Below are 26,374 nucleotides of genomic sequence, written 5' to 3'. Positions count from 1 at the left end.
GCTTGAACCCTGCCTAGAGTCAGCTCTAATTAGTCCATGTCTGAGAGCCACCCGTCTGCACACAAATAAGCTGTGGAGACGTGGTGTTCAACCTCCGGACCAGATTGGTGGACAACTTGTAACTGAATAATACGTACACGGTAATATGTACACGGTAATATGTACACGGTACTATCAGATAATCATCTTAATATTTTCCACGGTAACTACAATTAAACTCATTTTCTAGTAGAAATTAAATTCATATGGACACGTTTCTTCCTTTAATTTAACGGTGCATTAACTTTCCAGTTGAAAATAACAAACAAGTGTCAATCCACAAGGCCAAGACAAGGCTAGTGAGAAACCGATGTCAACTCAGAAAGGGAACACCAATAGGGATCCAGAGACAGACAGGCAGGGATTTAGAGAGAGCAGCTGAAATGGTAAAAGATGTTTTGTGCTGGGAAACACCTGGGGAGAGTTATGCTCAGGCTCTGGACCTGTCTTCTATTGTGGACTGCTGAGAAAAAAAGCCCTTGGCAACTTGGAGCAAAGCCAAAGCTCCATAAAATATGCCCCTCCTGGCTACAGCGCAGCATAGTACAGAACAGAGACAGGCCCATAAGGCTGTGTGTTAATGACTATGGTGTCAGAGGTCAACGAGAATAGAGAGAGGCTGAAAGAGAGAAGCGGGGTCAAGATCAACAGGTGAAACTTGTGAATCCTTGTGGAAATCCATTTACTACTCCAAAGCTGAAGTATATCCTCTTTATCGTTAGCCAAGTTATATCCTCTTTTATTTGTTCATTTGGCAGTGTGTGCATCTTGTGTGATCTTACTATCAGAGGATGAAAGAGTATATAATGGCAATATATTTAAGAGTCTTTTTTAATGAGATTTTTTAGTTCTCAGTTTTTTACTGGAGAGCTTGTTGATCACTCAAAGAGCTGCTTTGACACTGTGTCTTTCAGAACTTTATGTAATGTTAACTACATCACTACTAAATCTGAAATGGGTGAACTGAATTTTCTCTTTCTGCATTTAATTGGCGCTGATCAGATAACATTTGTCTTGACCTGCTCTGTGTTGCAGTGCAAACAGGGACAGAGAAATGGAAGAAAAATAAAATCACATATTTTTCTAAAAGCATTATTATTATTATTAAAAGGCACAATGGGATATAAATACACACGGAGGGGTAAAAGGTTACAGGAGTGCACAGTAAAAGTCATGTCCAGTGCGTACCGATACGACTATACTTTTTAAATGTGCCGGAAGAGGATTTAGTATGTCAAATGCAGTGTGCCAGAAATATCAGGATGTCCTACCGCATCTGGTCGCATTCAGAGCTGTGCAAGCCAGCAGAACTTTCTGGACATTCTGACCCACAATCCTCTGCGCAGCGGATAAATGAGCACGAGGGTCAAAGTTTAAAGTGCAATCTTATGACGATGTAGAAGATCCCAATTGAATGCATACTGCATGCAACAGCACATACTTTGTGAAGGCAGCTGAAGCAAACTGAAAGTAAAATGTAAATAACTGTGATTTTAACTGCAGCTAGTGTTCCCACAGGTGTGTTGCATGAAGACAACCTCCATGTTGAGCACGGTCACTACACAGCGCTGTGAAGATGTGTTGTGTTAGATAGCTCTCATGTGCTTTCTCTACAAAAATCCACCCACACGTTGTAATTACAAGGCCAGTGCTGGGCATCACTGGCCAAATCAAAATTAGTCGTCACCATTGGTCCTTTGACATGCCTTTGCCCAGGGCAACATACCTTGAGTCCAGCCATAGCTGACTGTAATTAGACAACCCCGTACAACAATTAGTCCTTTCCCAAAAGCCTATTCTAAATTGCCGTCCTCAATAACGCTTTTCTTTGCTATTGGCTATCCAGGCCAGCAGACCTGCTCTGAAAATATCCAACACAAACTAATGTTATCTTTAGCCAAGTGCATCTTCTGGCAACACTGGTGGTGTGGCATGGAGACACAGAGCACCTCAGCTCCAGCAGGGAAAAGGCCGATATGTGTACATGAGTGTGCTCGACTCAGACAGGTAATGTCAGCGAGGCATGAATAGACGGCCTCATGGCTTTGGCTAGGTAGGGAGGCCTCAAGGTGGGAAGGGTGGGGAGGGAGGACGAGGTGGTGAGCAGGGGAGAATATGTGGTGGAGGGGTGGGGCGGAAATGAGGAAGGCCTGACGGGGCAATGAAAGACCCCCATTCATCTGAAGCAGATTCCTTTGCGACGGTGGTCGCCTCCAACCTGGAGCAGGTATGGCATGAATGGACGTTTATGAAAAATGTGGGTCCGATTCCGAAAACGAATGTCAGAGTTTGAATAATGGAGCAAATGTTTTGTTATTACTGAATGTTTTATTAAATCTACCCCTGAAATCCATAACTACCACTGTGGTATAAAGGGGAGTAATAACCTTACTTTGGAAAAAAATGTATAGTCGCTGCTGTTAGCTAGTCCATGTATTTCTTAGATTCCTCCAATTTTCTAGATAAGTTACATCACAATCAAATCACATATGACGAACAAAAATAATAAAAAAGAGGCAAGTCAGAGCATTTGCTGTGGTGCAACATTTTCTGTGCATACCTTTCAGCTAAACTGATTTCACCATTTTATAAATTTTCTCATTATAACCACTGGCTTGAATGCAGAAGGCCAAGGTATTTCCTTCACTTGTATATCCCAGCATGCATCTGGACCTGTGAATCTCTGAGGAGAGCAGGGACAGAGAACAGACAGGAGACCTGTTCCAAAAACCACACAGAGAAGACCCTGTTAACTGACTTATGGCTCCTATTTTCAGCCCTTCCACTGGCCGACCTCTGACTGGACACACTGTTTCATACAAATGCTGGTTTCAGTGCCCTCTCATGAATCTAATCAAAACTGACAGGAAATATGAAAGCAGATCTGCTTATAAAACTTTGCACCTCAGAAAAACTGTCTCTAGCTCTACTTTGTCGAGTCATATGACACAGTAATCGCATTCAGTCTGCAAATAATTGCAATTTTATTTGAAAAGCTGCAAATTTTTACAAATTGATTAGGCTATATATTTATTATACACTATATTTTATATATATACACATAAATATATATATAGACTAGATTTTAACATCATTATTTGTACTATGAAACTGTAACTAATATGTGCTGTCAATGCTTATTTTAATGTAACTCTTCATCTGGGAACACTTGCACAAACCAGATGACTAGGTAGCACTAGATCAGACGGAGCAAATACTGTAAGACAAAAATCAAAAGTATTATATGAAGAGCAACAAAAAAATGTATTATGGACACATAACATGGCTTTAAATATGCAGTGTCCTCTCTCTCCGTGGCATTGGCAAGGTATGCAAAAAAAAAGAGCCTTTAAATCAAGAGCAGCAGCATCAATCATTCAAACTTGGCATCAGAATAATGACTAGTCATTCTTGCTGCTCATAAACAATCAGCACTTCCAATCACAAGCAAGCACAGGCCCTATACAGCCTTTTTGATGATGCTTACTTCCCACAAGAGAAAAACGTGTCATGACAATTCAGTCATTGTCAGTCGTTATTTATATCCGTCTGACTCCCTGCCAGCATCCACCTCTGGATGAACTGAGCCTCATAGCATCAAATCACTGAGTCGTGGAGGTGGTAGCATCCCAAACCCTAGAACGTTGCCCATATACATTTTATATTATTATATAATGATGATGTATTTGTTCACTCTCAATGATTATATTGCAGAGAATGCTTCCAATATTTTGCCAACATTTTGCTTGGCATTTATGTAGATGAGGTTGTGTTTCTGTAGGTGGCTCTTTATGTCTTTTCAGTGATTATTGGTGCTCAGGTTAATAAATCAATGTCTACTGATGCAACAGCAATCTTGTGTCAAAATGGATCACTCTGTACAGCAGAATGTTTTTACACATGCAAATCTATACTGTGTTAACAGATTTCTTGACACAAATACTGATTTTTGGGCAACTGTGGTTCAGTGGTGGAGCAGGGTCGTCCTTCAATCGGCGGTTTGATCCCCGGCTACGCTAGGCTATGTCGATGTGTCCTTGGGCAAGACACCTAACCTCAAATTGCTCCTGTAGCTGTGCCTACGGTGTATGAATGCTAGATAGTCCTGATGGGCAGGTGGCACCTTGCATGGTAGCTCCTGCCGTCAGTGTGTGAATGGGTGAATGATGACATGTAGTGGTGAAGCGGTTTAAGTGATCGGAAGATTTGAATTCAAACATTTTGATCTACAGAAGTTGGACTTTTCCAGCAGAGCATGAATTATGAAAAACAGTAATGCCTAAAAGTAAATACTATTATATTGACTAATCTAATCTAATCATATCATAATGTTATCGCAATATCAAGCAAAATAATCACAATTAGTTTGTTCAGTCTAGTCTAGCTTCAGTCCAAGTTGTATTCTCATCAACCAAGGTCTCTTCTAATATACACTTTCTTGGCACCTCAAACCTTAGGACTGACTTCTTGTAAAAGCAGCAGTCTCTCTCCTGAGAGCCAGGTAACATGTCATGACATAACAATATCATATCATCAATCATTCTTATCATACCTTTATCAACTTCAAAAATTAATAACACCTCAACTACTATTGCACTTAACACTTGGTAGTAACACTTTTTTTGCCAAAGAAGGGACTGAAAAACTCCAGCTCAGTTGCACATATTGCACGTGCACGTGACTTCTCTCAATCCAAGTAATAATATCATGGCTGCTGCCAATCTCATTAAATTAGAAATTGGTGGGTCACTTCCCCACTTACTTCAAGTGGATGCAAACCATCAGGTTGAAAGTCAATCCAAGAGAACATTTCAACAAGGCCAGTTATTTTTGGTAAACCTATTACACTTGAAACTCCCATGGCACCAAATGCCTCTAATTACAAGTTAAAGAGAAGCTGTAACGAAGGATGTGAACAATGATGTGTAAAGATGGCCACGATCAACTGCTTCGGCATGGCTACGGTCCAAATCTTACCAAATATCACAAAATGCAGTCACCAGGTAAGAACGATTGTGAATAATGTCTCACCTAGAGACGCTCACCCTTTTTCAGGCAGAAGGCCAGCTGAGGAGTATTAGTCATCCATCGTCGATTGACTGTCAGTGAATTGACTCTTTAGTTCTTGCAAACTGTGTCGATTGTGATTTTTATAGGCTTATAAAATCTCAAGAATTTAACTCATCCCGACCCGCCGCGGTTTCTATCATCTCAAGGATTCCCTCGATGGGATATTGATTAAAACTTCCCGAGGCAACGCACTTGATGTATTATTTTAAATCTGTACACACAATAATTACCATTTGTGGGGATTTTTTGTTGTTGTAGATGGTTGCTGCATCATTTCGGATCAATATGCCAATAAGTAACCCGGCAATAGCGGCAAAGCAAACCAATAGCAATAGACACGATCACACAGTCCGTCACGCTGAAAACTTTACCTGGAAAACCTCCTCATCCAGGATCCTGGTGCCGAACACGGTGATGCCATTGGTGTTGATGGAACCATGGTCACTCCTGAGGAGAGGCTTGGTGATCTTCTTCTTGCAGTCTACAATGATGGTGACCGTCTTCTTCTCCACACTGATAGCCACACGATGCCACCTGGTAAAGGACAAAAACAAGGAGGGATGAGGAAGAAAAGAGTCACTATAAGACTCAAGGGCACGTTTGGGATTGTAAGACAATTACTGGAATCAGTGAATGATGTAATACAAACAACAGGTATGAATTAGGACAATTCATTCTTTGTGGTGTTTAGTCAATAACATGAAGTTTGTTCGTAGACAATTTTGGTTGATTACATTCTAAGGAAATCTTATCAGAACTTCTAATAGGATTATCAACCTCCTTTTATACATCACAACACACCTCAAGGCGAGAGAAATTCAGAGTGCTCGCAGAACCAAATGCTGTAGGAAACAAGAAGCTCGGAGTAATGTAAGATAAACATCGTTCAACAACAGCCATAGATGCAAAGGGTCACCCAAGGTCACACGTGAGTCTGACACCTCCCTCACCTCTGGACCATTTTGCCACTGCACTTAAGGGCTATTGCATACCAGGCAGCAGTGGACCACATTCTTGCCCCCACACTCTGGCCCTGTTTAACACGGGATTACACTCATTAAACTCAAAACTTAATCCTCCTTCTGGGTTACTCGGCATGACAGACATGGTGAACATTGTGGAAAGTGTGTGTCAGAATCCAGGAAGGCCTGCCTTGCCAGAGCAGGAGACACACAGTCAAAACATTGTTCTGAGGTGGAAGATGAGACCTGGCACCACTGTAGCTCAAGGAGGCCATATAAGAAGAGTTTATCTCAGGCACAGGTATAAATATATGATATCATATCTATGAATATGTATGGTAAATCTTGTCATCAGAAGAGGAAACATGTCCAATTCAGTTGAACACTGCTCGATCATACAGACACATTCCACGGTAGGCAATAGCGCTTAGAGGGAAACAAACAGTACAGCAGGAAGGATTACTTGTCACCTTATATGGCAGAAAAAGCAAATGTTGGCTTTAATAGGTTTAAACGGTTTCTCAAACTTTTGATGTGCATAATGATCAAAAGAAGAAGGGTAACACTATTTTGGAAAATGCAAATCGGTTTAAATGCAATCTTTTGAAAGTGAGTATAAAGAGATTAAATAAAATCAGACTGAGGATATACAGTGGAACAGCTCAATAGAAATCCTCCTATTCACCCCCTTCCCTTTAGAAGGGCTCTTTTTCACCTCATCAATATCATCATTGTGATTCTCTTTTCAAGCTTGGCATATGCTTCTTAGTAACAATGAATGCATCTACAGGGATTGCAGACTGTACACAGCCTGAGCTGTAGTCAATAAAGATTTAGACAAGGCCTGGAGCTGGAATGGATCCAGATCAAGAAGTGTACAGAGAACACTGCACCTTAGACACAACTACACACTGGACAATACAGCCTTACAAGACTAACACAAAGCTGGCTGGGAGTGTTCACTCCTTCTCTTTGTTACAACCTGCACATACATTATCCCTGACATGAGACTTTTGAAGCGCTAAGATTCCTTCTGTCATGATAACTGTGTACACAATAGATCTCATTGAAGCCAATTTGAGTCACAAAAATATTGTGACTGAGTTATGATTTCCTTCAGAAGCTCAAAAAACAAACTATCCTCCCGTAGCCTGCTCATAGAGTGAAAACAAATTTAAATAAGACTGAAGGACAACAAATATACTATATTAAATGATAGATGTTTCCCCCTTGCCCCTGCACACAGGCTCATGTCAGCTAATCCGCAGCTCTGAGTAAGAGTCCTGGCATTTCTGAACCTGGGAGCAGGTAATCAGGTTTATGCTAAAAGGTTAGCAGCAGTGCTTCCTGTTGGGTGAGGTAATCTAAGGGGGTAAAAAGGAAGTTTACAACGGCCCCTTTCCCCTTCGTCTCCCCCCCCCCACTCTCTAAAATAACAGAGGCACTGAGTTCATGGATGAGTTCAGGTTGCCCACAGCAGTTCCTGCTGTGCCCCAATAATCCAGTGTCTCCCTGTCTCTGACCTGTCTCTGTGCCCATCGACCCCCGATGAGATGTATAATCCGGTCAAGAGCACCTGTGGTGCAAAAATGGGAAGATCACGGTTGTTTTCCTGCTTGCTTGCATCTGTCTTGCAGTTACTTGGTCAAATTGTATCAGCTGCACTGTACTAGAAATTCTGCATCAAGTCGTTCCGTGATATTCATTGGTATAGGCAAGTTTGAAGTCCATTTGGATTACACTTCATATCTAGCACCATCTAGCATTTTTATCCCAGACCCTCAGACACCCACAACAAGTGCACTCCCGTCTGCCGCTGCACGCTGCAACACCCATTCCTTCTGAATCAGCTTCAAGCGTGAGCCTGAGGGTGGGTGGGTGCGTTTGAGTGTGATATTACGTGAGTGGATGTTTGAGATTTGACGTACTTTCCGTCAGCAAGGTTGAGTGTACGGAACAGAGGGTAGTCCTCCGGCGCTGGCTTGCCAGTCTGATCCTCATACAGGAAGACAGGTGAACGTCCCACTTCCACGCCCAGCTGCTGGACTCCCTGCTTGTTGTAAAGGGACAGCAAGAAGGACTGGAGGCCTGACTTGGGGCGCACTGTGGTCAGGATGGAGAAGTCCTCAGGAAAAACACCTCCTGACGACCAAAAGAGGAGAGGTGGAAGAGACAGGTCAATGGGTGATTGTTGTTGTTTCAGAAGACACGATTCCAATATGACTACCTTGTTTAAAACTAAACTATCTATTATATAATATATTAGTTACTACTCATTGACTTCAACAATTTTAACTTTGCATGTTTGTCTACCTTTCTATCGAAAGGTTTTTGGTGAGGCCGAAAAAAACTTTGCTCAGCCTTGCTTCTTATTTAACAATACTAATCAAAGAATCCACTGTCAATAGACACATTTTAAAACACACTAACCAGTTTAATCTCTTTCAACTGCAATCTGGTAGAAAGGTTGAACAGTGTCTCTTACCAGGGAATAACTGTGTGGTGGGGGCACTGATCTGGACCTGCTTGGCAACTCTGAAAGCTGAATCCGGCTTTGATGCTCTTCGGTTTGTGCATAGTCCTGATGTTTTCGTCACTCCTTCGGGGTAATTTTGAAATTCTAATACTTTTAGCACGTCCACTGGCTCTGCTGATCAGGGGAACAGAGAAAACATCCGTTAGGTCATGGCATTGGTTTCTAAAAGGCTACATTTGGTTCATTACATGGAACATGTAATGCATACTGTATTAAAGTATTCATACAATGTATGCAGTTGGTTGTATTGCAGGTTTTCATTTCAATTCAATTTAAAATACATTTATCCCAGTCCGGTTCTGGTAAATAAACAGAGCCACTGCCTGATTCAGGTCGAAATAGACAGGGAGGATTAACCAGGCTGTGGAGCGAATCATCATGACCATCCCAGAACCACTGCGACACGTGTGTCACAGCATCACGGACACAATACACCCTATCTGTGATTAACTTAGCCGTAAATAACACATGTCTAAACAGTTCAACGTTGCCTTCCTGTGGCTCTGCAGGCTCATCTGACAGGAAATGTCTCTGTCAAGGCCGACCAAAGAGCATATTTAACAATGTGCCAACAGAGATCTAGTTCTATAACACCTGGATAGGTTTACCTTGATAACGGTCAATAGAGGCTCTCTGGGTTTTCCATTCTCTTCAATCTGATGCACTTTATGTAAAAGGAGCCTGTGTGGCGATGGTGCCCACAGAGACCCATGGGAAAGCACTATAATTATACGTCTTCATCAAATCCTCCTCACAGAATAAAACATTAGCTTGATGAACAAGATATGGGAGAAATCAAACTGCTGCAGTATATTGACCATCGGTTACGTGGGTCGTTTGTGCGTGAGATATGCTTTTCTCTGCAAGGTCAAAGAAATAAGTAAAATTCATGCAAAATGAGACTATAAACATTATTTACAAGCCTCATGTTCTAACAATCAATGTTATTGTATTGCTTTAGACCACCTCTTGAGAGAGAGAGTTCAATGTGAGTACTAGAAATAAAGCCCACATATCAAAATAAAAACAGGTGCTCACTTCACTCCACAGAGCATAGCAATATCCGACTTAACTAGGCAATACAATGGCAGACTGTTAAATAGAATAACACTAATCTGTTTTTGTGGGGTAAATAAGCATGCCAAGGTGTCTGAAAGCATCAGCAAGCACCTTTTGACGGCTCTAAAGCCACTGTTTTGGTTGGCAAGTAGAGTTTGAATCACTCTGAAAGTTTCTTTAACTTCTTCGTAATAGGGGGATGTTTAAAAAAAGAAAGTCTGATGTCTCGCCCAACATTCTTCGGTCAACATTCCATGTGTGGCAAAGAAAAGGCAAATTAAGAACCTGTTTCATTCTCTTCAGGAAAGCACCTGGTTTCATTGTGAATCTATACTTACTGAATATGAAGCTATAAACAAGATATAAACAAGATCCCCAGATAGTCAGTGCTCATTACACTGCTATGTGAGCACACTATATAGAACAAGTAGACAAAAATCCACCATAAGGTTTTATTTTTATGGAAGACAGTAAATATATATGTTAAGTTCATCATGCTGAAGGTATTTTCACATAAAGGGCCTGGCCTACATCTGGTCTCCTTATCTTCTAGCACCTTATACAACACCTGCGATGGACCGGAACAGATGCACATCACGATGAAGGCCAAGAGAGCCTCTCTGCTTCAATCCATACAAAACTCTGAATTGTAAGCAGTCCAATAAAGTATTCTGAACGAAAAAAGAAATCTGCATAACACCACCAGCGAGCTATTTTACGAATATCATCCACTTACACACTATCTGCTCAGTAAGAATAAATGAGTCTTCAGTGTCAACCCAAAGTCCAACTCATTACCATTTCATCAGAGGACACAGGAAACCAAGACACCCAAAGCTATGTAAAAACATCAGAGAACTGTGAAGTGAGATCAGAATGAGCAAACTGTTACTCCGTAGGAATGCCCTTACTAAGAACAACTTGGTGTTTTGTTGTAGCTTGTGAGGATGAACCAGTTACTTACTTTGGAGAGTGAACTGAGGACCTCATTGTGAGTTCCTGCAGAGCTGCTTTCAGTTCAAACTCCAGCACTCATATGTTCCAGATGTGGCCAGGCTTCAACCCTCACACAGAGGTGCTGAGAAAACGTCAATACGGGCCAATCCATTAAGGTGGCCAAATGAGTGTGCACAGGCTTTAAAGGAGTGCATCTGATGAGCTGGTGCGAGTTTGCCCTCAGGGCTGAGCAAACAGGCCATGTAGCCACCAGCAGGACTCATGGCATGAAGGACGGACCTTCTTGAGTCTGGAGAAGAGAGACAAATCCAACCCAACGTTCATGCAAGCCAGCCTCTATTGCTCAGGTATTGGATCATCTGAACATCATTATGCAAACTGCAGAGGCGTGCATGGAAGGGAGGCGCAGTATAGGATACATTTCCATAAGACAATGGAGTACAAGTGTACGTCCATGTAAACAGTGTGTTCCAAGTGTAACACGCTGTCTCATGACAGAGGCCAAACAAGTCTGCCTCAGCTCTTCCTTCATCACATCGTATGTAAGGCTTGAGCAAACGGTTATTATATATTATCCACCTCCTGTTGTCTCATTTTCAGCGCTCACTTTGTAACACAAATGTGAAATTGGCTAAAAAACCGAGGAAGACCTTTTCACCTGCAGCTCCCTGAGACTCTAATAATATCTTCAGCCAGCATCTCTCTCTATATGTGTCCCCCCCCCTCTCTCTCTCTCTCTCTCTCCCACTCTCGCTCTCTCCTTCCTTAAACTTCCGCCATGCTGCCGGCTAAAACAAGACAGCTTTATGCTGGTGTCATACCAAAGAAACGTCCCTGAGACCCACCCAGTTTTTTCAAAGCATCCCCACCCCCTCGCTTTTCCTCTCATTAACTCCTTTTACTGTGTGCCTCTATATGGTATCAGAACAAGTCATCACATAGTGCTTTTTTTTCTAAATCCAAACAGGTCAGGAAAAAGAGATCTTTTGTGATCACCCCCATTTGAGAATTGCAGTGTAAATGTGCAGTTATAGCACAATTTCAAGCTGTGGCTTGTGATTCGGCAATGACTATGAATATGTGACAGCTACACATGACAATGGTCCAGCAAGAAGCTGATTAGCTGACACTCTTGGTTGAGCATATTAAGGAGAGTTCTCTGGAAATGCTAGCTTTGTCTGCTGGAATGCACATGCCTGCGCCCTGGGGGCTGAGAAAACGTGTCTGTACACTGCTAGATGAAGAGGGCACCCTGCAGAAACAGCTTTGACTGACTGAGACCCCGGAACACAGAGCCTGCAGCTAATTGTTTGAGATTTTTGAAGAAGAAAAAAAAGAGAGAAGGAGTTGATGTGTTTGGAAAAGTGAGATTTTCCATTCAAAGTAAAATTACAGTACAGTATCTTCTGAACTGGCCAATTGTAATCTTAGTAGGAAACAAACTACTGTAAAATGAGGAACTGTTAAGTTTGTAATTGAATAAAAAGCAACATGTATTGATTTTTGCAGTATACATAATAATACCAATGACATTAACTGCAATGACTGATATGTTATAGAAGTCTTGCGTTAACTTGACCGATTATTAGGAGACAAATGCTTATGGAACCTTTTCAGACCCCATAGCAAAACATTTAGGCTCATGTTAAAACCAAGGCTGAATTTCCATTCTGGAAAAGTGTCATTATGGAGATAAAACTGTATCTATCCCTATGTATCTGTATGCAACAATAAATCCGTACAGAGTTGTCTATAGGCCAAAGTGTGATGCATATGTAATCCTGAACCTTATGACTTGTGGCCATTGTGGCTGCAGGGTAGGCCAATATGCAGGCGTGCTCTTTGAAGGCTCTGAAATCATAGGGAAGTGCAACAAGGACCATCATCAAATAACTACTCAGTACTTAAAGGGGAAGCATTCCCACCGCTCGGACAACACAGCCTTGTCCTGCAGCCGACAAAACATCTAAGTGCAAAGTTGCAGGGAAGAGCTGGGCAGCAGGGGGGAGGAGGGGGGAGGTTGAAGCTTTTGGGCTTCAGTGTGGACCAGGGCAGTGTGGAGATAGGGTGAACGTGACTGACCACTTGGCCCCCTGCAGACCCAGAGGGGCTTTGCACTCTGCACTGACGGATCTGAGATCCCGAAAATGCTCTTCACTACTACATATTTATCATGACCCCGACAGAGCATAATGTCTGCCAAAAACATGACCTTCAATCAACCATTTAACTGCTCTATCCTCCTCTTCACAAAGGACTACGTGCCCTCAATTCATTTTTGAAGCGTACACTTAGTTCAACATAATTACAGCGCTCCACACTACCAGTCAACATCCCATTGGCCTGAAATGAAACGTAAAAACACTTGTCAGCATGAGGCATCGACGGTTTCAGTTCAATTCAGAAACGTGTGTGAGTTGCAAGTTATCAAAGTCTCGGGCATCCCGTGTCGTCCGGCTGAGGAAGATCCACCCTGCTAACCGTGTCCACATCCACCTCGCGGACCCCAGTTCAAACAATGAGCTTTCTTTCAGGACAAGTGGATGTTAAAAAGCAGGGAACGCCGCTGTTCTCCTGAGCTCCAGAGGCACATACCAGCTGCTTAGAAGGAATTGAATCTGGCGAGGTGTTTCATCTTCTGAGCGGACGCCTCCCATTCATGCGTAACGGCAGTAAACTGGGATCATGAATACATACTTTTTTTTGGGTCATCGATATGTGCACCTGTACTGTAACAGAGTTCTCGCGGGGTTTAACCGTCCACTTCACTAAAAAAGTGAGGTGGGTGGTGGGGGGGGGGCACCGTTTTATTCTACCTAAAGTTTGCTTACTGTTTGTTGGAGGCTTTCACGTCGCGGTCAATTACACCGGTATACCGGGGAACCTGGCTTCAATGTGAATACGTCTGGTTGTGGAACGTTGAGAAGAAGAAAAAATACAAATATACAACAGACTACGAAGCAAACGTGACGCCACTGTGTCCAGGTAAATCTGTTAATCCCCCAATCTCCATCATCAGTTACCGAGTTTTTCCCCGGCCGTGTCCCCTTTCGGCCGGAGAGAGTTCACTAGACTTACCTGCTCGGACATGGGTAGCTTGTAGAACCAGGGTTAAAGTGATGAATGCAGTTACGGTGGAATCCATAAACCACCTTTTCGTTTTCCACCTTGTGGACCACCTTTGCATCTCCATGGTCGGGCACCCACAATTGGATAACACTTTTGAGCGACTTGAGGTGGATTTAAATGACGTCCCTTCCACAATCCCAATGATGATGGAAAATGTCCTAGTAAAAAGCCATAAGTGAGAAGTTCAGCCTCTTCTCTCAGCCACACCGAGGGCCCCGATCCTCTTTCCAGTGCCCAGCCTTCACAGTGAAGGTAGTCGGGCTTTAACCAAAACGCACAGAGTGCAGACTTGGTGCGTCCACGGACAGGAGGGCTGGGCAAGCTCCACAAACCGGAGCCACGATTACAGGGAAGCGACAAGGGAGCCAGCCCCCGATTAGCAAATCACGGGGCTGGAAATTCTCCTTCGGGTCCACCCATTAGCTTTGTAATGCGCCCTCAAGTCTCTCCCTCTCGAGTGGTCTGAGGTAAGAGCAGCACAAATAAAACCGTTGGTAACGACCTGGGCATGATGAAACGGCAGCGCTGTGCATGCAGTGTTTCTGTAATAGGATACTGATAATATATCCTATCTAACGCCACCTGAGCTGGCGCAGATAAATGCTGTTATTTGCAGCATAAATACAGTATTTAGGGAGTAAAACGAGGAACTGTTTTAGCATGTAGCCCACTCTTCCACAAGTCCTTCGTGACAGTTTAACATAGGCCTACATCAATTCGTGAATAAAAACTAACATGACAAATTGAAAATAGTAACCTACCACAAATACAGAAAACCACACATAAACATAAATATAGGAACAAACATGCCTCCATCATGTGAAATCAAAAATGTGATGCTGAGCTTAATTACAACTCGCCATTAATGTGCTGTGGGGAAATCATCACTGTGCAAACACTGGATAATCCAGCTGGTATCAACTGAATATCGTTCACTATTCCAAACCCTAATGCAAATGTTAGTTAAATATCAATTTCACAGAAATAAGAAAGAACAGGGAAATGTGAAATTTGATCGTGCAGGGTCTGGGGGACAAAGTAAACACCTTAATGAATCAGGAAGGGATAGAAGGATCATTAATCCCCAAAGAGGAAACTGGTATAACACCATTGACACAATATACACTACAAGTCATCTACACAGCAGATAACACCGGGCAGGCTCATTGAAGGGAAACACAACAAACACGATGCTTCCATTCAAGGCACCATGCATACATCATCTCCCATCATCTCTTCTGAAAGAAGAATTTGCAGAGAGAATAGGTCTACTTTAGACCTGGCGTCCACAATTTCTAGAGATTGCTGCAGTTGAAATGATAATATCAGCATGAAGCATAAGGTGAGAGACGTATAACCTTATAGCAAACGTTGTTTGTTTAGGTTGTTTGGTCAGTTTCACAGATTGTGATATTACGTTGCAGGTTAAAATGTTTTCTGTGAAATGTCAAGGGCAAATTCATAAACTTAATTTCAAATTGGCTATGAATTATTGTTCTTATTTACCTTTGAGCTATAACTAATCTTTTAATTTTGTTCTTTATTACACTTTGTAAGGACTGTTTCAATATGAACTCTACAAATGAATTCATCATCCTTATGACATTTAGGAAAGATGATTGTTTCTGATTGCTAAACTGACAGGTCCTATGGAGTATGTGAAGTATCGCTATGAAAACAGATGTTTCAGGGCATTTCTACATTGATTAATAGCAAACTGTGCAAGTGGAAATGAGGCCTGTGCGTGTGCACACAGATCAATAAAACAGCTTCAGTGCAGCTTCATAAAACTGATGGAAAAATGCCTAAGCATATTTCTGTTTTAGTAAACATGTGGAGATGTACTCGTCGTAAAAGAAGTTTAATCCACCACTATCATCAAAGCACTAACTGAGGGACTATATTTTGGAAGAATGGGCTTCACACTGCATATTTGTCCAATTACTAGTCCAAACATCTCACAACACTCAATAAAAGACACAATCACATAACAAGTACATTTGAGATACTTTTCGACAATGTATCTTGAATATCCTCAGTAAAAACAATACTGCTCATCAGCATAGAAGCTTCTTCAGTCATACAAGTGAAATACAGCTCTAAATTAGTTTTCTTTGCTAAGTTCAAGATCTCCTTTTATATTGAAAGGCCTAAATAATACATCGCATTTCAAGAAATGAAAGAATCTTCACTTTTACAGATTAGTTTTTGATTAAAAGTAAAAACACCTTGTATACATTGTTTGTTTTTTTACTCGACCAATAATGTGTACAATTACAGATCCTCCCTGACAGCAGTTTTTATAAACCATTATTAATGTATACACAAACATAACGAGCTAACAACATAGCTAATTGTATTATTTCCTTTTTGATTTCCACCAAGTCGTAAATTTATTTCTCTAAATATAGAGTTTCCTTATCATCGAATAGGTCTACAGGGTCACTGTGCCTTTAAAAGCTACCTGCACTGAGAACAAATGCAGTCATCTGCCAGCAGTGTGAGATAACTCCACTTGTTCCCAGTGGTTTCCCCTGTTCCAAGAGGTTTGCGCAAATGACTGTGTGATTATCCTGAAACAAGACTCAATAAGGCAAGTTGACCAAAATGCACTTTAAGAAAACTCTAAAGAGTGATTTCAGGGGGCCGAGGGATTCCAGGGTTCCTCATCTAATGGCCTTTTAGACACAGGGGTCAGTCCAGAAGACAGGCCGCTCCTTGTATCTCTTGGCTCACTCCAGTGAACTCATGGATCGTGACCAGGCTCTGTCTGTCAGCCAGCTCGTCCTTCCCAGCCATCCCGGCTCAGCCCGTTTCCTGCCAAACAGTATCAGATGCTCCTCCTGTATGGCCAGTGGCAAAAAGCAGAGCCATTTCTCCGGGACGAATGGGTGTCCGGGCAGAGAGGGTTTCATGCTACATCCCGTCTTCCCATGGTTCAGGGAGCAGGGGCAGTCATTCTCATAGTGGGCTACAGTGTGTTTCTTAGGCTCTGAATAAAATCTCATTTCATCCCTTTCATGTACCTATTCATAACATAATTGACAGCTTTTGCTTTAGACAGTCAGGTGTGCAGTTCATAAGAGAGGATAAATTGCGAGGCCGTCAGCAGTGGGTAATGCACTTGAAAGATGCTGCGGTTAAATGGTAAAGTGTGCATATGATTTGAATCGAACAAATCTGCAAGTCTCCTTTCTCCTTCATTCAAGAAATGCTGCGAGTACACTTAAGCCACCAAACAAAACACAATTCCTCTGTTAACGGTGCATTGGGACCAGTAGTAAATGCAAGGTTATATGCTATATGTTGGGTCTTTGACCAATTCTACTGAGTTAGCTAAGTAGATAAAGTAGCTGCAGTACTTTTAGCAGCAGCAGCTCTAGCTTTACTTCCCGCAGCTGTACCAACAGTTGGCATAGTAGTAGCATGCAAAATGGGTAATATGTAGATAACCTTGGCAAGGGATTGCTGTGTGAATTTAATGCACAATATGTCATAGTCATGTACTCTGTTTACAAGCTCTGATATGTGACATTATGTAACCCATGTTTTAAGCTAGTGTGCATATTGATTGTAATGGCAACTGCACTGTCCTTTGTTCAAGGAAGCATTGTGCTATCTAGAGCTAGTTGAGATTAGTTTGAGACACTTTTGTGACAGCTAATGGCCAATAGTCACCTCCCATTGGAGGTGTTCTGGACTTGACGTTGAAGACCGTCGAGGAAGTAATTCAACTTAGAAAGGGACTGCTCTGTTTGATCGTTTGCCACCAATGATGTAAACCAAGAAATAGTTATAAAAGATTGGATGGGTGGAACATGTCCTCACGGTTAACTCTAGTTGGACATCTATTTGAAAAACAACTATAAAACTTGTAAAAAAAAAGGGTACGAGAAAACATAAACTTTGTAACATTACCAAAGACGCAACGTCACACACAAGTGCTCCAAACAAACAGAAAAATACGGGGTTGGTCCATGCCCAACTAAATACTGTGTACTAAATAGGCTTTTTCAGATCTGATGACACAATCGACAGAACCATATTGTCATCTTAAAAAAATAAAAGCATTTTCTGATCTTACACGGCTATGTAAGGTTTTGGTTAAGTTTAAGCACAAACCTTACAAATGGGAAAGATCATGATTAGGATTGAGGTTGGGTTGCAATTATTACTTTGTAAAGGTTATGAGATGTTCGTCATGATAACAATATTTAACACTACGCGAATGACTAAAAGAAACCATTGTGTGAGAAAACAGATCTCCTTCATAAGTGTGTTGTTTTGTTGACCCATGCATCCACCCAGACCTCTGCACACTTTGTGACACTACAACAACGTAACCCAACAGACAAGAGTTATTTTCACCACATCCACCAACTTTTGTCACAACATCCATTTGCGTAATACAACAGACACCTCACAAAAAAACCACTGGCCTCAAACTGCATGCAACTTTTACTGAGGAATGCCTTGATGATTTTACATTTGTGACCAGTGCACTGTTCCATGTTGTCTCTGCAGGTCTGGTCAGGAATGAAACCAGATGAATGAAAATAAAATGCCAAGGAGTAGCCATACAATGCTCCACTGTTCAATACACTGATGACTGTATTTAGAAAACTATTCAACCATTATGGACCTAATAATATTTATTAAAATATTTGGACAAATACAATTGTGACATCAATAAAGTATGGTGTGTTTTCGCTGTACAGTAGGTGATATCAAAATCATTAGCATCTTGCAATACATACTCAAAACCAGTAAAACAACCACTCAAGAATGTTGGTTTGGAAACTCACTAAAGTAGAGGGTAAAAATGCAAATCATGTGTCAGGAGATGTGTGAGTTGAGTATTTTGAGAAGCCGTTTGGCCCAGCACAACACGTGATAGGGAGGGCAGTGGCATTTTTGGGGAAAAAGCGAACCTGCATTAAAAATCATATATTAATTTTAAACGTTTCCTGTTCAACACATTTTATGAGTACTGTACGCATGTTAAAATGAGAATAGTTCTTTTACTTGCCATGAGTTTTACCTGACATGGTATTGAAACACAAGCACTTTTCACAGGCACACTCAAGTCAACCACCCGCCACTGTCTGTCACTGTTTACACACTGCTCGGAGCAGAGTATAAAGAGCTCTTTCTCCACACTCACTCCACTCCTCTAACACAAGCAAGAAAAAAGTTCCCTCACTTGGCTAACATTATTTTTGGATACCACAGTATTTCATCAGAATAAATGCACTTTAGAATATTGTATCAATTGGTAAATCTGGTCATCATGGGACTGAAATCTTTTAATAAAAACTTAAGCAGATGTTGGGTAATTTGAGGTAATCGGTGGAAAGCCAATGCCTTATTTGGTTAAAAATGTCTGCCATGGGTTGTGGTGTTTTGTAGATATATTTGTGCTTTTGCAATGGCTCTTCGTTGTCATACAAAGCACTCTGACAGAGACAACTGTGTATTTTCAATGTGGTCTACCCTGTAGCACACCAGAATTAACATCTGAATAAATGTTGCCTCCATTTTGGGAGGGCACATGCAGGCCCACGAGATGCAGTTAGATGGAGATGGTGTCAGTGGAGATTCGTGGTGCTGATTTTATTTAGACAAACAAACATAAATAAGACAAGAGAAGGCCTATGCATCAGCTGCAGACCTGATTCAAAGTAGCATGCCAACTCATTTGCATCGTCAGGGACTCGGAGTCATTCTTAATTAACAAAGCCAGTCCCATTTGCGAGTTACGTGTCATACACCAGAATGTATTGGTTTTGTTTTAGTTGGTATTATCTTTAATTTCATAACTTTGCTCCAAACATTTAGAGATTTATCTAATACATTATCAGATAGTATTATTTAGTAAATTGTTAAGGTTGCATGTGTTCTTAATCTCCAGAAATCATGATCTTTCAAATGTAAATCAATATATTATTTCTTGCATTTTTGTGATATATTTGTATATTAGTGATGGCTGTAGAGTCGTGCCAATACCCTAATAATGCTACATTGTGAACAACAAAACCGTATTGAAATCGTCTGAAAAGAGCTGGTTAACGTTAGCTGTAAGACGCCGGTGGGCAGCACAGTCCTGCTTTGCAAAATAACAAACAGCTTGTAACTCAGGTTCAATTGAGTTACATTATGATGCGTTCGTGGTCTGTTTGGTCAAAAGAGTACTGCACAAAAGTAAACTCTAACTTGATTATGATGTGTTGCCCTTCAACCTCTTTTAAAGAACCACTTTACATGTTGTGCTCATAAACCTCAGTCTGCCACAGTAAAAGAAGTCTTACATGCCAATTTTAGCCATAACATAAAAATTCAGTTAATGTGAAGTTGATGAGGGTTCGCAAAATTGCTGTGGAGCACAGCACAATAACTATGTGATATGTTATGAATAGTTTGAGTGCTACTCCAATTTCCCTCCCTTAATGGAACAATATATTACCCGCGGTGCAGCTCAGCTTTCAGCCAATAATGAAAACCTGAAGGTAGAGCTGTATGTTCACACCACCTGGTCGGGGCAGACCTCCAGTGAGCCCCCAGGATGAAAATGTAAATTTAGGAGTTGCATGTCCTTGGTATGTGAGGCTGAGGCTGAGGGGGAAAAAGACAGCGGACGCATTCTGTCGCAAATATACTGTACATCCTCTGTTGCACCATCCTTATTACAGGTAGCAAGCTGAGCGTTAGTAAAAGTCTAAATGAGCTACAGTGGCCAGATGGTGGGTGTTGACTGAAGCAGGGGTGAAGAAAGCAGGGAATCACCCTGGATGAATGGGGAGATAGAGTGGCGACTGCGATGTGAGGGTGGGTGGCCTCAATTAGCTCCAGTTCAGCATATGTGGTGTGTGTGTGTGTGTGTGTGTGTGTGTGTGTGTGTGTGTGTGTATTGGTGGTCGAGCACATTTGTAGAATAGCTATGAGACCCAATACACTCACGTTTGACAAAAAACAGCAATAGGTAGAAAACGGATGTCTGATCCAATAATGGCTGTAACACGGACACTGGCTTGGATCAAAACAAAATCCCAGGCACACACTGCAATTATCATTAAGGGTTGAACAGCCCTGACAATAAATTGTTAATATACTTAAATTGTGTGTAAATTAAAATCATAGACAAGATGATGTGTCGATAATGTGACAGTTAACTGGATAGTATAAAGATAAAGGAAACTCCACTGTGTTCAACAGCACCACAAACTACTTTTTATATTGAATCCTGTTATTTAACAGTTATAAGACTCATAATGGGCCTCAGCGGTACACTGTTACCAATATAGAGCAGAGGTTTGCACTTCTTAGCCAGCACTGACTAAAATCGTCTTTCTCACATTTCCTGGTTTGCTTTGTGGGCAGTGGAAGTCAAGCCTCCTTCACAGAGCTCCTTTTCATATGCCCCCGTGTCTCCCTCCCACACTGTAACTGAGTTGTTGAGAACTGCCCTGTAACAGCATGCAGTACTGTGGCCTCTAAAGGAAACCCATAGGACAGGGTTCACAGACTGGCTGAGTGATGCATTGTAGGAGGTGAACTGTATGTCCCTATTCATATTGCAAAATGACAGGGCGTGTGTGCTTTTGTAAGCATTTGATGTGGTGGAGTTTTGATTCATGTTTAATGCAAGTCTGTCCTTCTGTTACTGCCATATTGCTTTTGATCGTGAGGGAGCATATTAGCACTACCAAGCTGTTTTCATTATCTCCTTAAGATCCTTGTTCCAGTACCCTCACATGACCCCCCCAGTCATTTTTCATTTTTTCTTTTTAAGGATATATATATAATCTCCGACATGGTACTGAGTAATTTTCACCAGACAGCTCTGTGTGGCTCTAAAGCTACTTCAAAGACTCTTTTGAGAGATTCTGTCTGAACCAAAAAGAGCACAAAAGTTCATACAACTGTATTCATACAAGTAGCCAAGATGCTGAGATCCTTGCATTTGCAATTTGTTTAAATCAGAGCGGAGCCATTATGGGACCGTAAAAACAGCTCGCTTGCACAACATATAGTAATTTCTGGAAATGCAAACTGCAATTAATGCGAGAACATGAGTAGGCATAGCTGGTATTTGATCGGCATGCATTAAATGGAAATCTGATGTCCCTATTATTTGGACAGCGCTAAGATGTGACTCAAAATGTGCTCAAAGACAGAACCTAAAATAAAGAGATAACTCACTTTGACTTGCTCTACTTGTTTTCAAAGAATTGGAATTTGAAAAAAAAAATGCAGAAGACTTTTTGCAGAAGACTCCAGAGTCTGGGATGTCCCAAAAGCCTATGAATGCACCAAACATTTCCATGCAGTGTTGATAGATATTTGACAGAGAGTAAAAGTGACAGAGCATTCACTGAGATGGATTACCTTCTGTATGTCAGGCAGGTTACGTGTTTCTGCACGTTGGTGCACATACCAGACAGTCATGACTTATAACCAATGGACCAAATCGGTAGTGCTGTTTTTAGTCATTGCCAACGACATATTTTTAATGCATTCTCCATTGAACTTTTTGACGTCCTGTTTGACCTCTGACCACCAAGGTAGTTTGGTGAAGGGGTAATAACATAGCCCAAGACGAGTCATGCAGCACTCACCTCCAGCCAGAGGTGCCTGTTCTGTGCTGCTTGTGCTTTCTTTTTTTTCCGTCAGACTTGAACAAATTATCCAACACAGCCCCCCTAGGCAAACGTCCAGTACAGACCCTCGGTGTTCAGGTATGCTGCAAAAAAAGCACGTCGGAAGAATAGAGAGGGTGGGAGAGTTTAGTGCAAACCTATTGGTGATTAAACACAATGCTTCAGCTGTGTGTCTGTATTTATGAAGCATTTTCTTATGACATTATCAAAACAATATCTTACAATAATCCTTTTAGTCATACATAATATTTCCCAGTACTGGCACAGACCTTTTTCCAATAATAGCCAATAATAGTCTTAATTGCAGAAAAAGTATATTATAGGAGTTATAAACTATTGTAATTATGGCTGTGTGTATTTAGATGTGCCAGTAACCCTTATGTCAGCCAGTAACCCACAATACCAAGTTCCTGGGACACATAAATGGAATGCAGCCGTCACTATTCATCATCATTGTTATTGGTTACACCTGCATTTAGGGAGCCAAACATGTCTCTCATGGCCTACTGTGGCCTACTGTGCTAGCTTACTAACACACCTAAATATAATTAAGCCATTGGTATTAACACCTGTGTAAGTCAAACTGTCAGATTTTTTTTTGACAGACATAATTTGTTTATTTCAAAGATTCATTATGCTTTGTGTCTTAGTATTAACATTGATTCAAATGGGTCTCTAAAGCGTGATGCTAGTAGCTAGCAGTTACTTACAAACCAACTAGAAAACAGAGGCCAAACAGACAGTACTTTGTACTTAGCTTAGCTAGCTAGGTTAACTTAAAAGTTTAGCTAACCTATAGTTGTTTTAATGTTCTGACATTTGTGTCCAACTGAAGCAACCTGGTGTGATAAAACAATATGCTAGTCGGCCATTACAGTAGGCTACACAGCTAAACAATGCCTGGCGCAATTAGCTTGACTAACTACAGTAACTAGGTTAACTGTTAGAAGTTAGCTACACCAGCAACTTTAGCAATATAGAGTAGATGTCATATTATTACATGAAATAAAACATGCAAGTACAGGTAGTTTACAGAGGAACTTACTCAGTATTTAATTTTCTCTTGTACCCACGGTTTCTTTTTTGGGGGGAGGAGAGGTTGGTTAACTTTGAAGTACTGTCCACATCAAGCATCATATCTCTGTCACACACACACACACACACACACACACACACACACACACACACACACACACACACACACACACACACACACACACACACACACACACACACACACAGCTTCCCTTCATTAATGCTTGATTATGCCCTCAGTCTTGCAGGTGATTGGCCAGTTGAAGATTTAATGAAAGACCACACTGATAACCTGTAAAGTATGCTGTGTTAACTGTTTGCTCACCGCTCTGACAGTTTAAGATTACAGAGGTGAAAAATAAGTTTAAACTAATCTTCATGGGATGGACCCTCTGTGGCTAAATTACAATCCTTAAAAACCATAAAGTAGACTTTAATTTTGACTGTCAACTATTCTCCAAGAATATGGTCACTCTGGTTGTAGATACTAACTATAAATGTGAAGTAAAGTGGCATAAAGTGTTTGTTATTTGTTATTTTTGTACTGAAGTTAAGTACAGTAATTGATGTTCTTAGGTAAATTCTACCATTGACCCCTTTATAGTGTCATCATTGATTTAGCTTACAAATGTTACTGAACTGATGGTCCATTAGCTTAGTTGACTGATTGACCACTCTAGTGCTGAAGACACCATGCGCCCACTTGGAGAAACGCAGGCATCTTAATTTAAGATTTGTACATCCTCCCCGCATTAGAAAGATAGGATTGTGCTTAAATGTCCCTGTGAACCTCACCGTATTACGTTGTGGACTGTGGATGTCACTAGGGTGCAGGCGGCTGCAGTAAAAAGGTATATGTATATATTATATGAAAGGAAAAGCTACATGTACATAGTACATGACTATTTGAGGCTTAGCAGCGAGGTTAAAAGCCTAAAGCGTGAAAGGATCACATTGGGAGAAAAGACGATCACTGTATGAATCGATGGTTTTTTGATCTCGTCTGCGGCTGGAATCCCTTAGAAATGGGAATGGTCTCCATATGTGCAGTCTTTTTAAGCATTGCCAATGCACTCTTAGCGGGTAGGCCTATGTTATGTGGCTCGCTCAGATTATGTCAGAGCAATGTGGAGTTTTTCTTTAACTTTGATTCATTTCAGAGATCCTTATTGTTTGATACAAAATCAACATGAAAGTAGTCTGTGTCCCCTAGAGCTCCAGTTGGAGAAATTATATGAAGATGATTTGAACGGTTTTAGGCGTTGACAACTCTGAAGCAAGTTTAGATGAGGCATTTTTGGTGGTAATATCAGACTGCTGTTAAGCTATCTCTTAGTTAAAACAACTTCAAAGGATCTATAATTTCCCTAGATGAATTTCACCAATAGAAAACAGAGGAAGATTCCTGATGTAGTGCAGCTGTGTGCCACCATTCACCATGTGGTGCAGTCAAGCTCGGGGAAGTGCCCGTGCATTAGAGGGATAATTAAATGTTTGGAGAGGGCATTCTGGCTGAGCCGGTGTGCAGAGACGAAACATCAAACAAGGAGGCAAAGTAGAACATAGTGTACTGGTAAGTTAAATTGTGACTGTAGGATCTTTGAGTAGAAATAGAACAGCTGTGTCCCATCATATATTTATGTGTCTGTGAAGAAAGTAGAGATCTCACTTGCTAAATTTATAAGTTGAAACCAACACCATATGAAAAGTTTCAAGTTGGGTATTTCCGAGACAAAAAAAAGAAGCTTTGCATACCAACTGACTGTACATCCATAAAGCATGCAATCATGTATGTTGTATAACTACTTCTATTCTGAGAATGGTTATAGACTGTCATTTTCAGCCACGCTAGCAGCGGCTCTGGTCATAGCATTGTCAGTCCGTCAGTCCTTCCACCACTTTCATCCAGACTGAAATATCTCAACAACTGTTGGATAGAAATGTGGTACAGAGATGTCTTTTTATCCAACACCATCAGTGAGTCAAAGTTCTTACTTAAATATCTACTTGATGCTTGGCACAACATGTTGAAGGCCTACAGACATTCATGGTTCCCAGTGGATGATTCCTCATAACTCTGGTGCTCCCCTGACTTTTCCGCCCGTCAAGTGCAGCTTGATCCGGGATGAACGATGGAGCCAGGTCCCTGTGAAGATGTGGGCTCAATGGTCACCGACCTCCCGTTGCTTTCACCCATTTTATTTGTTTGCCACCAGGCATTGGACAGCCAGCAGAAGGCTGAGTAATGGGTGAGCCTTAGGTCCTAGCTGGGTTAGCTTAGCTTCCATCTGGGCTCTCCTCCCTGTGGGCGGTTTGGTGGCGTTTGGTCCGGCAGGTCTGGCTGGTGGTGTCGGCCGTGGACGGCGATGCTCTCAAATTCCCCTGCACTTGATCCAATCCCCACGCTCCCTTTTCAGATGTTGATGAATGCATTCAGTCATAGGCCATTAGTGATAAACACGAAACAAAACACAGACAAAGAGGCACAGACCAAAATGAACTGAAATTCAACATGTACATGCGCCTCTGGTATCATTCATCATGTAACCCATCATGTAACTTTGACCCTGGGCCATTACTGCAAATCCTTAGATGGTATCTCTCTGTGGTTGCTGGTTTTCAGTGTTCGGTCTGCAGACAGCATTCCTCACATTCTGCCTTAATTCCTGATTTCCCTTCACCCTCCTTCCAGAGGGGGTGACATCGCGTTTGGTCCCTGCACACTTCTTACCATTCTCCACCGAGCCTTCTCCTACGCTGCCAGGAAGAGAGCCGATGAACTGAACCTGAACTGGTTTAGGCCTGAGAGTGCAAGTTGCAATAACAGAGGGCCCTCATTATTATTATTAGAGAGCAGTTAAGGGTAGAATTGTGTGCACTGGACAGATGTAAACTATCTCTCTGGAGGGAAGTCTGTTTACGTGGATCCT

The 26,374-nt window shown here is 41.5% G+C and overlaps 1 protein-coding gene across 2 annotated transcripts in view; it reads right to left on the bottom strand.

The window, feature by feature from the left end:
- The window catches only part of col11a1a (collagen, type XI, alpha 1a), a gene marked incomplete at its 5' end in the record, with an annotated part of 72,243 nt that extends 58,427 nt beyond the window's left edge, over window positions 1–13,816 (bottom strand). For both annotated transcript variants that reach the window (XM_079234498.1, XM_079234499.1), the window contains 4 exons: window positions 5,481–5,643; window positions 8,000–8,213; window positions 8,557–8,721; window positions 13,702–13,816. In XM_079234498.1, coding sequence (XP_079090624.1) covers window positions 5,481–5,643; window positions 8,000–8,213; window positions 8,557–8,721; window positions 13,702–13,816 — 657 coding nt within the window. The remainder of the gene's footprint in view (window positions 1–5,480; window positions 5,644–7,999; window positions 8,214–8,556; window positions 8,722–13,701) is intronic.
- Between the last annotated feature and the right edge of the window lie 12,558 nt (window positions 13,817–26,374).

The sequence above is a fragment of the Taurulus bubalis genome (assembly GCF_910589615.1).
Source record: "Taurulus bubalis genome assembly, chromosome: 18".
NCBI lineage: Eukaryota > Metazoa > Chordata > Actinopteri > Perciformes > Cottidae > Taurulus > Taurulus bubalis.
The sequence above is the reverse complement of the archived record's forward strand: the minus strand, read 5'-3'. Positions and strand labels throughout refer to the sequence as shown.